This window comes from Astatotilapia calliptera, chromosome 3 (genome assembly GCF_964374335.1).
Source record: "Astatotilapia calliptera chromosome 3, fAstCal68.1, whole genome shotgun sequence".
NCBI classification, from domain to species: domain Eukaryota; kingdom Metazoa; phylum Chordata; class Actinopteri; order Cichliformes; family Cichlidae; genus Astatotilapia; species Astatotilapia calliptera.
The window spans coordinates 74,459,509-74,475,119 of record NC_137424.1 but is presented as its reverse complement, the minus strand read 5'-3'; the positions used below and the strand labels follow the sequence as shown (position 1 = coordinate 74,475,119).

Here is a 15,611-nt window from a genome sequence, read left to right as displayed (position 1 = left end):
CAAAAACGCGTTTGGCTCGCGAATAAAACCACGCGTGTCAGTTTTTGTGTTGCATTTTGTACCCCTCGAGTTTGAAAAATCTGAGCAGAGTGAAGCTGACCCCCCAGCCACTTGAAACGTAAAGGCAAATAGGCGGAGCGGTTAGTGCTACGTTTGTGCAGATTTGTGCAGGTAAAATGAGCGTTTGTGCTGCTACAGTTTCTGAGATATTAAACTTTATTTTATAGGTCATTCAAAGGTCACCATCCCCCCAGACTGCTCCAAAACCGGCCAAAATGGTCTACTTTTTTAGTGCTAAGTTTGTAAGTAAGTTTGCTAAGTTAAGTCCCTGTCCTCCTCTTCAGTTCGCCTCAACATACGCTCGTCATATTCTGTGACATGATTTACTCTGAGGTGTTTGACAAGGTTGGTGATGTTGCCACAACCATACATGCCAACCGTCCCGATTTTTCCGGGAGAATCCCGAATTTCAGTGCCCCTCCTGAAAATCTCCTGATTTCCCACCCGGACAACAAAATTGAAAAACCATATCACAGAGTTCATAGCGCGGCCCAGCCAATTCCAGTCTCCAACAATGACGGCAGCTGCTTAGTTTTAATATTACTCTTATTTCTCTTTCTGGGTCGCAAAAAAACCTTTAACATATTTTCAGGTGAGAATGTAGCTGTGGAAACTTCAAATATCTGAGCCGACACATCGTCTTCAAACCCCCGCGGTCTTTCACTACTCGGGTTAAACATGATATATGAGTCACTTTGATAACTTAAAAATGTTCTTGTTTGGCTTTTTCAGTGTTTTATTTGTTCGTGAGTAAATCGGTTTGGCTGAGATTAAAGTTATTAGATTAAATTAAATTTAACTTTATTAATCCCTCGGGAGGGTTCCTCCGGGGTTTTCACACAGCTGAATAAACGTCAAACAGAAAACTGATTAAACAGAAGAGTTTACGTCAGTGTCCTGTTATATTTTAGATAGCAAGGAGCAGACGGCAGAGTTTCACTCCACCGAGGGAGCTCGTGACGTACTACGCGGCTTTCTTTAGACCGCGAAGGCCGGTCCTCAGGTGGAAGCAGCCTCTGAATTTGGACACCCCGCTGTTTCCAGGCCGGCCAATAATAACGGTGACATTTAACGTATTTTATCCGATAAATAAACACTGTAAAATGTGCCCTTTTGATTGTCTCCCTAATTCTGAGGTCTCAAGGTTGGGAAAGTATGGCCACAACATCTCACTCTTGGAGCACTTTTTTGCCACATGTATCGCAAACCACGTCTCAGCTGTTTGTGGAGGTAAAATACGTCCGCACATGACTCCAATTACGCTCAGCCATTGTTGGGAGTGCGCGCGCCAAGGGGCTGCGAGACATTTATACAGCCGTATTTCGCACATGACTATGAAAGGCGGAAGAGGAAGTAGTTCCTTTGAATGTAGACAATCCGAATGATATACAGTGGGGCAAAAAAGTATTAGAATTAGGGGTAGAAAGAATCTAACCATCATGCATTCTCACTAGCAGGTTTCAAAAGCATTATGTTTAGAAATAGAAATAAATTTTTAGAAAAGAGAGAGACCCAAACAAGTAAAAAGATGTATTTGGACAGTGACTCAGATTTTAGTTTAAAAATGACACGAGAAAGTTTCCAGGAAATAAAATAGTCATGAATAATAAATCTGGAATGCACATGTCCTGTTAGCTGTTTGTTTGGTTTAGTCATTTTTTATTCCTCTTTAAATACCCCTAAGCATAGAAAATAAATACAGATTTTTCAGGTTCTCCAAACTCTCAAAGTCACAAAGTCACAAACATTTAAAAGACAAAAAGAAAAAAAAAAAAAAAGAACAAATAACAGAACAAATAAATCTTTCTGTTCGTTTCTGGTTTTCCCATCATAATTGTTCCTTTTATGTTCTTACTAACATAAAATACTAAATATTAAAGACAGGTCTTTAGCCCAGTTCTACCAAAACCAGAAGAAAACACAGAGCTCAGATTTCTTCTTCTCTGGCTGTTTCCTTTTGGGATCACAGTTTAATCCAGTTTGAGTTTTTCTGGAGCTTTTTGCTGCTCCTGCTGGTTCCATAAAGAAAGCAAACATGCAGAATAAAATGTGAATTCAGCAATCTTTAATAATTTTGTTTCCAAAGGTTAAACCAGTGCTGTTGTATACCAGTAAACCTGCCGTTTAAGGGGGATTTAAAGCTGATTTATGGAGGTAGTTTGAATGTGAGTGACGTGATAACAGCGCGCTGGCTGTCTCACTCTCTGTGGATCTGCTACAAAGCTTACAGTCTTTAGTTTAGGAGTCTTCAGTCTGAAGATGTTTCCACCTTAACTTGCTCTGAATATCTTTGTGTGGTGCCCGGCCACTCTGAGGAGTTCCCCAGACATCAGTTTTGGGTCCTCATCTGTTCACATTAACCAGAGATACAATTTAGCTTATCTGCATAGATTGCTGTTTTTTGAAAAGCTAAATAACTGGTTGTTCTTATTATTTCATGTGATGATATACACTGACCAGGCATAACAGTATGAGCTCCAGCCTAATATTGTGTTTACCCTCCTCTTTGCTGCCAAAACAGCCCAGTCATCAAGATATGGACTCCACACAGGCAGTGTGTTAACAAAAGATCCCATAAGTCCTCTCAGCTGGGAGGTGGGACGTCAGACATGTTTGTCCAGCACGTCCCACAGATGATTGTGTGAGTTGAGATCTGGGGAATTTGGAGACCACCTCAGACTTGTTGTTGTGCTCCTCAAACAGTTCCTGAACCATCTGTGCTTCATGGCAAGACGCATTATCCTGCCGATGGCAGTCACAGCCATCAGGGAATACTGTTTCCCAGCAGACCAATACTCAATACCATCTTCTGTTTACTTTCTATCAGAACCAGGACTTTATGTCAGCAATCTGAGCTACAGCAGCTAAGGTTTGGACCACAGAGCCAGCCTTCACTTCCTACGTGTATCAATGAGCCTTGGCCACCCATGACCCTGTCTTTGGTTCTTTCTGTTGTTTCCTTTGACCACTTTTGATAAAGACTGACCACAGCACACCAGGAACACCCTACGAGTCCTGCAGTTTTTCAGATGTCCTCACTCGGTCATCTAGCCTCACAGTTCAGCCCTTTTCAAACTCGTTTAAATCCCTACACTTGAATTTTTCCTTTACCTCAACTTAAAGACTAACTATTCACCTACTCCTGATGTAGCCCTCACACTAACAGGTGCCATGATGAAGCGGTAATCAGTGTTATTCACTTCACCTTTACCTTCACCCATGATGTTATGCCTGATCGGTGTATGTCGGACAGCTGAGCCTTCATCATTTGTGTGGATGCGTGCTCTGACACTGAGCATTTGTGTGTTCACACGCTCAGCTTAAACACACGTCTGTGTGCTTTCACTGTTTGTGAACGAGTTCTTGAATTGTTGGTGAAATTCACAAGTGATGCTCTTTGTTAGCATCATCATCATCCTCAGTTCAGGTGAGCTCCTGCAAGACACGAGGTCAGAAAGGAAATCCAGATTCTTGTTATTATGATTGTTATTGTATTATTCTAACATGAAATATTAACAAATTAATTCAATCACCCACAGTTCATTGATTGTTGACTGACAGGTTAGAGTGTTACCTGTGGCTCTCTGTCGATATAAAGACACCATAAGAAGAGTGGAGATGAAGTACGGACAGAACACCAGCAGGTAGCGCATCAGTGCAAAGTCAGAGTGAAGATGACTCGAGTTTGGGTGTGGAGCTCCTGAAGTGGGCGGGTTTGCAGTCTTAGGTTTACCTGCAGAGAGAATCACACCTGTTTAGGTGAAGGTGTTGATGAAAAAAAGAGCTGAAATCAGAGTGAAGCTCCTCACGTTTGACAGTGATCCAGCTGGATGGAGACTCTCCATGACCGCTGATGTCACACTTGTAGAGGCCTTCATCAGACCTGGAAACATGCTGGATGGTCATGCGACCTGTAGACTGGTTCCCAATAAAGACACCATCTTTATAGAAAGCAGCTGGGAGGTTGGAGCCGGTGGTGTTTGTTTTACAGAGCAGAGTGACGTCATCTCCCTCCATCACAGGGAGGACAGGACTCTGCAGGATCACTGATCCACCTCAACACAGAGACAAACTACAGCATTTCATCCATTTACACACAGCTTCATCAACACTAACTCCACACACTCAGCTTACCAGTGACTGTCAGGTTAACCATGTTACTGATGGGACCCTCTCTGGACTCACACCAGTAAACTCCACTGTCCAATGTGAAGATGTAGCTGATGTTACACGAAGAATTAGTCGAACCAGCTGGTTTTCCCCACCCATCTCCACACCGAGTCCTCTGTCGTTTGCTTGTGTTTCTCCTCAGAGTCCATCCAGCAGAGCTGTCGTCCTCCTCACAGCTCAGAGACACAAACTCTCCTTCAAACAGCTGAGAGCTGCTGGGACTCACAGTCAGGCGAGCTGTGAGGAAAAGTAGTCAGACATTACTCACTGAACCTCACACTTTTACACTTTGAGTCTGTCTGTCGTACTGTCAAAAATGTATTTTATTGTCATTTATTCCAATAATCTACAGCAGGGGTGTCAAACTCCAGGCCTCTAGAGCCGCTGTCCTGCAGGTTTTAGATCTCACCCTTGGCCAACACACCTGAATGACATGATTAGTTTATCACCAGGCTCCTGGAGAACTTCAAGACATGTTGAGGAGGTAATTTAGCCATTTAAATCAGCTGTGTTGGTTCAAGGATACATCTGAAACCTGCAGGACACCGGCCCTCGAGGCCTGGAGTTCGACACCTGTGAGTTACAATTTTCTTATTTATATATAAATTGTATTTTACCAACTTATACGCTTTAACTCTAAGCTAATGTAGAATTGTATTCACTTTTTTAAAATCAAGTCTTTGACTTCATGAAAAGTAAAAGTGGAAATTCTTATTTCTTCCATCTCAGTGATTTTTATTAAATTGAATTAAAGATCCTCACTGGTCTCTGAAGCTGATGGACATGTAAATAAACTGCAGTTTAATTAAACTGATTTTATGTTTCTGCTGATTATTTGAAGAATAATTCTTCCTACAGTAACAGGTATGCACTGCTCATAACTGAACCTCTCATGCTGAGCACATCTAATTATAATTACTTTCCAGAAACACTAAAGTCAGACATGGTGTCAGAAAGAAAATGCAATACTACCAAACAACCAGAAGAGGTCAGGATACAGACATTTGTGAAACAACAAGTGGACGTACACGGCTGACACAAACACACTTACTGTAGTACTGAGGTCCAGGATCTAAAAATGATGCAGTGGGACCGACTATCAAAAGATTCCAGTGAGTGTAAATACAATGTCTTGAAAAAGGATTCATACCTCTTTACACATTTTATCACTTTATAACCACAAACTTAAATATTTCATTGAGATCTTCTGTGACAGACCAACACAAAGTAGCACATAATTGTGAACTTGTATGACAATGATACATGGTTTTAAAAAGACTGAAGAGTGTGGCGTGCATTTGTATTCAGCCTCCTGTACTCTGATACCTCCAAATAAAATCCAGTGCAGTCAGTTGCCTTCAGAAGTCACCTAACTAGATCATAGAGCTCACCTGTGTGTGATTTAGTCTCATTATAAACACATCTGCTCTGTGACGGCCTCAGTGGTTTGTTAGAGAACATTAGTGAACAAATCATGAGGACTGAGGCACTCACCAGACAGGTCAGGGATAAAGATGTAGATAAAGTTATAGTAAGGTTAGGTTATATATAAAAAACAAAAAGCCAAAAAGGCACTATTCAATCCATCATCCAGAAATAGAAAAAGGATGCTGCACTCCAAGACATGATCATCCACCTAAACTGACAGACCGAGGAAAGAGAGCACTTATCAGAGAAGCTTCTAACAGGCCCACTGTCCATTTGGAGGAGCTGCAGAAATCCACAGCTCAGGCGGGAGAGTCTGTCCACAGGACAACTGTGAGTGTGTATTCCACATATCTGGCCTGTATGGAACAGTGGCAAGAAGAAAGCTATTGTTGACAGACAAACAAAGGCAGTGTTGGGGAGTAACAGAATGCATGTACCCGTGTTACGTATTTAAAATACAAAATGTAACTGTATTCCATTAGAATTACCTTTTTTAATCGGTGGTAATCAGAATACAGTTACTTTGTTGAAATAAATAGAATACACGGTGGTCATTTCCGGTTCCATATGTTTGGCTGTCCCCTCTCTATGCCTTCTCCAATTTTGTGGATTGAAAGCAGTCGGGCGAGGGTTTAGCTGGGCATGTGTCATATATAGCATGGCTGAGAGCGGGTTAGAGAAAAACACGTGTCCTCTTTTTAAAACATTTTTATACTCAATTTCCATATGGGATGAATACAGTTTCTCTGATTCTGATTGCTGGAAACAAAACACACAGTAAGGCTCTAATGTAAGCGTCCTGTTATTGTTGGTGGCGTCAGTTACACAATGGACCCAGAGCCAGCAGTGCACGGGCAGGAATGCATTTCTTCATTGGAAATGGGCTGATCAACGTACTATTGCTTTGCGGTTGTTATTACTATTAGTGAAGGATACTCGCGAACAAGCTAACATTGTTAGCTGGCGTTAGCTGAGGTTAGTTCATAGACTGCAGACTGTTAGGCCAAATACTCATGTACGCCCGTGTGTACTTGTGTTTTCGCCGGACTTCATAAGTTTATACGGTGTCTAGAACGCAGTGTGTGATGAAATCACAGCTCCTGAGTTTTTGCAGCCATCTCCTCTTAATTCATTTGTGATTATTATTTGCAATGGAATGACACATGGCATAAAAAATATACATGATGTACAAGATTTCTTTAAGAAAGAAAAAAAGAATTTGAACTGATTTGAATTGAACAAATATTTAAAATATAATTGATCATTTTTGGAGCAGCTTTCAGGATCTCCACGTATTAACATGCTGGTTTTAGACTTGAAGGATAGCATTAACAACCTGCTAGCAGCAAGTAATCATTTTTGCATAAGTGCTCCAATGTTTTTGGTTACGTCTGATACCCACCAGCTTGATAGCTAGCTGGGGGTTCAAGGCTTGCTAGAGACGGCGAGAACACCGAATTCCCAGCAAATCATTTTCAGACCCCTGCATTCTTTCGCTGCTCGGGTTGAACATGATATAAAAGTCACTTGGATAATTGAAAAATGTTATTGTTCGACTTTTTTCAGTGTTTTATTTGTTCCTGAGTAAATCAGTTTGGCTGAGATTAAAATTATAGTTTTCACAGCTGTAGGAGGCTACCAAGGACTTGAGACTGGGAAGGAGATTTGCCTTTGAACAAGACAATGACTGGAAACATACAGCGAAAGATACAATGGAATGGTTTAGACCAAAGAATATTCATGTGTTAAAATGGCCAAAGTCCAGATCTAAATCCCATCGGTGGCGAGACTTGAAAACTGCTGTTCACAGACGCTCCCCATCGAATCTGCCTGAGCTTGAGCTGTTTTGCAACGAAGAATGAGCAAAGATTTCAGTCTCTGGATGTGCAAAGCTGGTAGAGACATACCTCAAAGACGTGTAGAGGAAGGTGGCCCTACAAAGTATTGATGCAGAATCCAAAACACGGCAAACCAGATTTGATTTGCTTAAAATTTTGAAAACCATGCATCTTCTTTTTCTTTTTTGTACCACTTCACAATTGTGTGCTACTCTGTGTTGGTCTGTCACAGAAAATCACAATAAAAATTATGTTTTTGATTGTAAGATAACAAAAGTGTAAAAGTTCAAGACCAACAAAATCAAAGTTTTTCAAGGCACTGTGTACAGTTCACTCTGGATTAAAGGAAATCCAAAATAAATTCAAACTTGCGCTCACAGTTCTTGTTTTTTAGATAGATAGATATTCGGTACTGTAATTAATCCTTCAAAAAGAACATTTCAAAGAAATCATTAAAAGCTAAAATTTACCATGACGTCTGTGCTCTCTGCGATTATGTGGAAACTATGATGACTGTAGTGGAAACACAAGGGAAGTGAAAAATCTCACTTCATCATTGGATGTTCCCTAGAAGCCTGAGACTGTTGTATCCAAGGGATGATCCAGCCCTAACTATTGGCTTTAGCAAAAAAGAAAAGAGTTTCTGTCTCCTGAATCCAAACTGGAAGCTGGTTCCACAGAAGAGGGGCCTGAAAGCTGAAGGCTCTGCCTCCCATTCTACTTTTAAATACTCTAGGAACAACAAGTAGGCCTGCAGAGCGAGAGCGAAGTGCTCTAATAGGGTGATATGGTACTACAAGGTCATTATGATAAGATGGGGCCTGATTATTTAAGACCTTGTATGTGAGGAGCAGGATTTTGAATTCAATTCTGGATTTAACAGGAAGCAAATGAAGGAAGCCAGTCTCAGACCAACAGAATAGACCCAGCAGAAGAAGCTACTTCCATTTAGGAGTTTTCAAGGCCTCTGAGGATTTCCTCCAGTTTTTATCCATCTATTGGTATCAAGACTGCATCTGTGAGATTTTCTGCCACAGAAGGAATTTTCCGCGACTGCTACAGCTGCCAAATATTTCAAGTGTGTACTCGTCCATAACTCAAATAGAAGAACAAATATAAGAGGAGGAAGACTCTGATTTTAGCCCTGCTTCGCAACCTGCTCTTCTACAAAGAAAAAGAAACATCCTTGACCTGAGATTTTCATCATAAACTGGTTTCCCTCTTATTGGACTCAACTGACCGGGGGCAACATCCAGAACCACGTCTAGCCTTCCAGTGTCATCCAGGCTGCCCAGCTTTCTAGCCTCATTTCCACCAGTCTGTGAGGAAGTCTTACTGTGAGGACCTTACAGGGTCCAGTTGTTCAGCACTCCAATTTGCTTCATATCAGGTCCTCACCGGTGAAGCTATGAGCCAACTGCCTTCGTTCCACCTGCGCCCTCTTTAAAGAAGAAGCTCTCACAAGCATCTGTCTGCCGCTCTGCCTGGGAACACTCCAGACACTGAGCCACTGTTATTTGAGCCTGAGCGTCCAAAGCTGCCTAAATGTCCTGAGCTGGCAAACCTCAAGCACTGAGTGTCCTGAGTGGGTCGAACCTGAGCAGCCGGTGTGCTGGATGGTCCTGTGTTGTCTGTTGTTATATCCAAGAGTAGGACTGGACTGCTACCATGTTCCTGCCAGGCTTCCACAGGGTCTTCACTGCCTTTGTCACCAGCTGACTGTCAAACCACTGGAGGGTCCTCGCCTCGTTCTTCTTTGACACGCTTCTCATCTATCTGACGTGCCCCGCCTCCACAACCTCCAGAAAAGTCCCATCACCCTGCTTTACTCTTAACTGCCCTTCTGCTCTGCTTGGTATTTGAGTCGACCTCCTGAACTGCTTTTCATCAGGTAGCAGAGATGAGCAGGCTTGAAGGAGCTTTACTGTAACAAACTCTGGCTGTTTTTGTGCTAAAGTTCTGAGAGGCTATTAAAAGAAGGAGCCACTGTCCTGTCTAACAGTTAGATCACATGAAATACATCAAAGATTTGGACAAATGACCCAACACCTGTAACAACATCCACCCAAGATACACAGACTGGTGTTGCTGCACAGCAGCGTATGTATCTGCATGTAAATGATGTTTCTGTCACTGTGCATTTGAGATGTGAGTTGAAGACTTGAACGTTGTTGTTTCCACGTGTGTGGGCATCATCATGGGGTTAGCACTGGTGCCTCACACGAGGGAGCGTGGGTTTGACTTTGTTCATGAATTTGCAGAAGTGTTGATTTTTTTTCCATGAAATTTAGATGAAAATATTTTTCCAAAGAAATAAAGTTTCAGTTTTAATGTTGTTTAAACATCTTTCAGAATCAACATCTTTGTAACTTGTTTCCACGTTAAGTTATTTTGTACTTGTGGGATAGTTTATCAGTTTTGTTGTCTATAAGACCCACAAACATTTCTAGAGAGCAGCAAACATACAGATTTTAAGCTTTGGGTCTTTTCTTTCTTCCTTCTTGCTCAGGCAGCGGTTAAAGCTGGAAAGTCTTTGCATGACAACTGCAGAGAGGATGTGGTGTCTTAGAGCTGCACCACAGCCTGACCGTCAGTACATCAGCAGCAATAAATGCACAAAACATGAGATCATTTTGCTTATTTCTGACTTTCAGACACTGGTAACAGAAGCTCACTGACCTTGGTGTGTCGTGCAGATCAGCACTGCAGTCAGAACTAAAAGAAAGCAGCAGGTTAGTCTGAGGTTTCGCACTCATGAAGACGACAGTGACACCAACATTTTCCACTTCACTTCTCTCAGTGTGGGGCTGTCTGGTTTGTTCCAGTTCATAACTGTCCCTCTCCTCCTTACTGCCAAAGTTTAAACTCTTTAAACTGGTTTGTGACTAAAGTCGGCTTCGATTATCTTTTAGGCAAATGTTCAGAAACTTGCGAATACCAAAAGGAAAGAGATCTTAAAACTGTAGATAGGTGTGGATCAGCCTGAAGGATAAGGTGTGATTGTTTAATACTGCAAACATCGGTTACCAGTGATATCATTTACTCTGAACTCAACCTTAGATTAGGGCAGGAGAAAGGGACTCATATCTTCTCTCAAAAATCCTAAAAACTCTGAACACGACGACTGTTTTAGAACATTTATTGCAAAACCTGCAGACCAGCTTTACACTCTGACATGTTATAAACCCGCAAACTTGCTGAACATTGAGTTTCTGAGGTTATTGTTAAATTTCAGCATCCATAAAAACATATTGTACTTACAGAGGAGACACAGCAGCGTTGTTTCCTCCATCCTGTGTCTCGGAAATGTTACCAACACTCTGGTCCGCTCATGCTTACGTCTTTTAAACCCTCCTCCTTCCTGTGATTGACTCTGTTGTGGTTTTCTCACCTTTTACCTTCTTGCCAGCTTCTTTAGTTTTGCAGCATAAAGTAACAAAGAAGAGATAAAACTTAAAAAAAGGTTAATATGAAGAGAAAACAGCCACAGATGATACATGCATGGTGCGTTCACTGACAGGAAAATGATGGTTTTTTTTTTTTTTGTGCGTTTAAGCGAAGAACCTGAAATTTCTATTTTTAATCTGAAAGATTCATAAACTTTTATTTGTCTTGGTTTTTTTTAAGTATTGAACCTAAAACATGTTTTCTTATGTAAATTAAGTCTCCAGCTGGTGGGAAGAAAAACACAAGCTGCATTTTTTCCTTTAGGTGTGAGCAGTTGAGAGGAAGCGAGCTGCGGGTGGGGGATTTTCTTTTCTTTAACAGGAGTGTGAGAACCGCTCGCTCCTTTAACCACTAACATGTACATTTCCTCAGGTTCAGTAGAGCAAAAACATACACATGATAAACCCTCAAACCTGAGGTCTGACATCTGATTGTAGTCCTGAATCAGCATCACTCATCCACAGGCCTCAGTGCACAAACTAAACGGCACTTTTCAGGTTTAGCTGGAGGTAGAAATGCAGTGAGGACAAAGGAGCTTCTGAGCGCGCTCAGAGCGCTGTTCTGTTCACGTCACTTGTTTCCAGCTGAGATGAAGTTCAAGCAGAGCAGCGATGTGGAGCTGAGTGTCACTTTTCTTATTAATGCTCAGTTAATCAACAAGCATCACAGCACACAAGAGCTTCCCGATGATCCTTTTTTCATTTGTTTGTGAAGTAAAGTTATTTTCAGCACAAGTTTACTGATCTGTTGAATCAGCTGATGCAAACAAACTGCTGAGCAGCTTCATGTGGAACAAGCTTGAACACCTCTGCTCTTAGTGCAACAAACAGGAAACCACAAACGTATAAATGATTAAATCTTTGTGTTATAAAATAAAAGCATCACTGAGGTGAAGTGTGGAGGAGCTGCTCAGCGGGTTCCCTCAGTTTTCCACATAATGTGGAGGAGTTGTTTCGGTACATGGTTCAAACAGAAAACACTTCTTCTTCTTCAATGGAAAGCTATAAATAGACACTGATGTGACAGACAGAGAGGTGCTTTATGTATGAGCTGTATACTGTGTGTACGCCCACTGCAGGCCCCACTGTGGGTCTCGCTTAGTGTCAGCCTACTCTATGAGCTCCACACGGGCCTCAAAGGCCAAACAATTCAAAAGCTTCACCAAAACAAGACACCACTCATGTAGCTGGACCCAGGCTCAGCCCACTTATGCTCAGCAGCGCAGAGCTATCCAAACCAGAAAGGCTTTTACTTTGAAGGATTCTGCACTTCCCTCTGAATGAAGGGAGCTCAGAGCTCTGATTGTGGAAGAAAACATCAAAGGCAATCTGAGTTATTTTTACTGTCACGTTATAAAATGTGATGTTCTAGCATCATGTTATTCTTCTTTAGCCTTTAATGGAGGAAGCTTTTCAAACTGATAACATCAGTGCTGCTGTACGTGTTACATTTAGACTGTTTTACAGGAACATCTGTAAAAAGTACAATATAACAATTCTGTGAAGTTACTTACAAGTAACGTATTTACAATAGTTTACTGCTTCACAAAGGAATAAGAATGTAACGTCCACAATTAGACTTTAATTACAGGAACTTTTAGAATTTAGCAGGACAGAAGCAAACGCATAATTGAAAAAATAATAATCACAAAAAAAATCATGTCAAATTATAATGAATTAACTTCATGAATCAAAATGTATTTATCAAAATAACGTGCTTGAGCTAATTTTGTTTCTGTTCTTATCTGTGGGAAGAGGAGAGTTTGGAGATGAGATGGACACATACAGATCTGAAGGCGTGTTTTATCCCAGTATTGTCTGCGCTCTTGCAGCTTGTTGTTGCTGGTTTTCTAGTAAATTTTTCTTGGTAAATTATCACCTTCCTGTTACTTTATAATGTAATGACAGCTTATAAATGTCTCAATTTCTTCAAATGTCTGAATAGAACTAAATGCTCTTTTTCTGTTATCCTACATTTCATTCACTCACTCAGGAACTCATCAACGTTTAAAGGCTACGACGTGTAAAATGAGTCATCAAATCTAAACTTAGCTATCAAGCAAACTTTGATCTGAGGACACCAGACCTGGACAGTGTGTGATACTGTCAGCTTGTAGCAGACCGGCTGTTTGGTAAAGACAGTGTTGTTCAGTCAGTGTAATAAAAATAGAGTGAAATCGTTTAAAACAATAAAATCTGCTCACAAACACGTAAATCTTTGATAAAAACGTTACACATGATGAAGAACCTCAGCTTACTGCACTGATACAGTCAACACAATATTTGCAGAACATGATTATTGAAATAAAAAGAGTGAAGTTTAATTACGTCATTATGATCGTGAGAGAAGAAAAAATAATACAACAGGTCAAAAGTAGAGTTTTATATATATTATATTTTATTCTTATCTGTGGATATACGGACACCGTGGTAACACAAAGTTTTCATTGTAAGAAACAAACAAAAGCAGGACAAGAAGCACAAAAACTGACAGACCAACGATCCGTCCTTCTTCCCTCTGTCTTGCTTTCCTCCATCTTTGTAGTCTTCATCCTTCTCTTGTTCTCCTGGGCCCACTGCTACAACACAAGTGAAGTCTATCCAGGATATCCATCCTTTATCTGACACCACTTTTGTAACAGGTATTACAATTAAATAATATGAGATACACATTAAATTATTGTCTCGACAACTTTGGACCAGTATCAGAAAGTTCTAGGTAAGACTATGGAGCCTTGAAAGGATCAGAGAAGGAACCACTCAGTGATAGATACGATGTGATTTGAATAGAAACTGTATGGAAAGTTGTAAAGTTTACAAACCCTGCCTGTCTAAAGCCGGCTTCCTATAGTGCACAAACGCACATTAAAGGGTCCAAAAATAAAATCAAAACCAAACATCCTCTTTAAGGAAATTCTCCAAAGAGTTTCAATTAAAGAGCTTCTGCTCCTGTTGCTCCACTTCTCTTTGGGAAGAGAAATTAGAGTTCCTTGTGTGTGTGTGTGTGTGTGTGTGTGTGTGTGTGTGTGTGTGTGTGTGTGTGTGTGTGTGTGTGTGTGTGTGTGTGTGTGTGTTTCTGTCCATTGGTTCTAACACTACCCGGGTAGATTTTTAAAGTGTTAGTCTTATCCGTGTCAAGGAATGTAGTAATAGTCCTGAGGTTCGCGGAAGATGGATCCCACGGCTGGCCACACCGCACTCGGGTCCGTCGACAGTCACTCTCTTGGGATTGGCTCGCCACTTAACCCACAGGGTTCAGATCTCGAATGATCCAGTCCTGGTCAAAAACCAATCTATGCACACAGTTCAGAGTGCATACATTACTATTTCATCTATGCTTCTTCCATCACTCATCTTTCAGTCAAGTATTGCTCAAGTGTAACAAATTATTTTAGTTATACGATGTCTCAACCATCATGAAATAACTTGAGTTACATCACACAAGGTCTTAGTGCAACAGAAAATATACCTTATATTTACCCTTTTAAGAATAAATAAACTTGTAAGATCCACTCTCCCATATTTATCCTTTTAACAGCTCGCTTTTAACTGTTCTTCTTTTTAAGATATTTCAACTTGAATTGTTTCTGAGAAAAATATATCAACTTCTTTAAACATTAATACTTCAACAGAGTAATGAGATCCCTCACATTTTATAATCACATTTATGAACTTTTTGCATCTTCATCAAATGAGTTAACTTCTAAGTCAACAAAACTAAAAATGGTGCATTTACACACTACATGACGATATTACTGCTCCTCCAATGTTTTGGAAAGCTAACTAAATCAACTGAATCACAGTAATGTTAGAACACACAGAAATCGCTAAGCAGTAGCTTAATACTAGTGGTTAACTATTGGCCCGAGCACATTTTAATATATTCCTTAGCACTTAAAATTGAATATTTACACATCAGTGATGTTACAGTACTTTAAACATAAATATCACAACTCCGACTGGCTGTTTTTAAACAGGACATATATTAACAGCAGTCAACTACATGTCTTTATGGCGCTAACATTCATGTAGCATCCCTTACCGGAGCTCGTGGTGAGATAGCTCGCCTGGTCCCAGAAACCATCCTGCTCTGACAAACTGGCTGACGCAGCTTCCCAGTATTTCACAGATTTCAGATCCTAATAAATAGCCATCTATTAGTGATGGCCCACTTGTATGGGCTCAAATTGTGGTCATAAATATTTTGTACTTGTAAATCAGGATTTGTATGTGTAAAAAGAATTTGTGTGTGTGTAAAAAAAGATTTTTGTGTGGACTTAGCCAAAAAATATATGTGAAACTCTGCACTCAAATTACAAGTTACAAGTTTTGACCCCATTTTTCTTCCTGTCAGCTGATTGGTCAATGTCATGTCAATCACAAATTTAGCATCTTGATGCATCTCAATCATCCAGGAAAGTAAATCTCCAAAAGTTGATTCTGTTCATCTGGACGTAGCGTTTTGTGGGAGAAATGTTTCGTCACTCATCCGAGTGACTTCTTCAGTCTCAGCTGGCTGCAGGTTTCCCCAAATCTTCCCCCAAATCCTTATATACGGGCTGACGCCACCCTCAACCAATATGCAGGTGGGTTCCCGATCAACCTAGTTGCGCAGCCAAGAGCGAGCGCAGGAGAGCGAGCGAGGGAGAGAGAGAGAGAAAAGGAAAGG

General features: G+C 40.8%; 1 protein-coding gene across 2 annotated transcripts; it reads right to left on the bottom strand.

Moving 5' to 3' along the window:
• Nucleotides 1-1,574: 1,574 nt before the first annotated feature.
• LOC113019761 (Fc receptor-like protein 2) lies at nucleotides 1,575-10,981 on the bottom strand. 2 transcript variants are annotated; one of them, XM_026163580.2, is made up of 6 exons: nucleotides 10,758-10,981; nucleotides 10,176-10,211; nucleotides 4,195-4,467; nucleotides 3,870-4,115; nucleotides 3,635-3,793; nucleotides 1,575-3,495 (listed from the first exon to the last, which is right to left on the bottom strand). In XM_026163580.2, exons 1-6 carry the CDS (start codon nucleotides 10,786-10,788, stop codon nucleotides 3,479-3,481), a joined length of 762 nt encoding a protein of 253 aa, XP_026019365.2. In that variant the 5' UTR covers nucleotides 10,789-10,981; the 3' UTR covers nucleotides 1,575-3,478. The 2 variants fall into 2 exon arrangements, with proteins under 2 accessions (XP_026019365.2, XP_080155335.1); XM_080299209.1 differs by lacking the exons at nucleotides 10,176-10,211; nucleotides 10,758-10,981 and adding an exon at nucleotides 5,282-5,770.
• Between the last annotated feature and the right edge of the window lie 4,630 nt (nucleotides 10,982-15,611).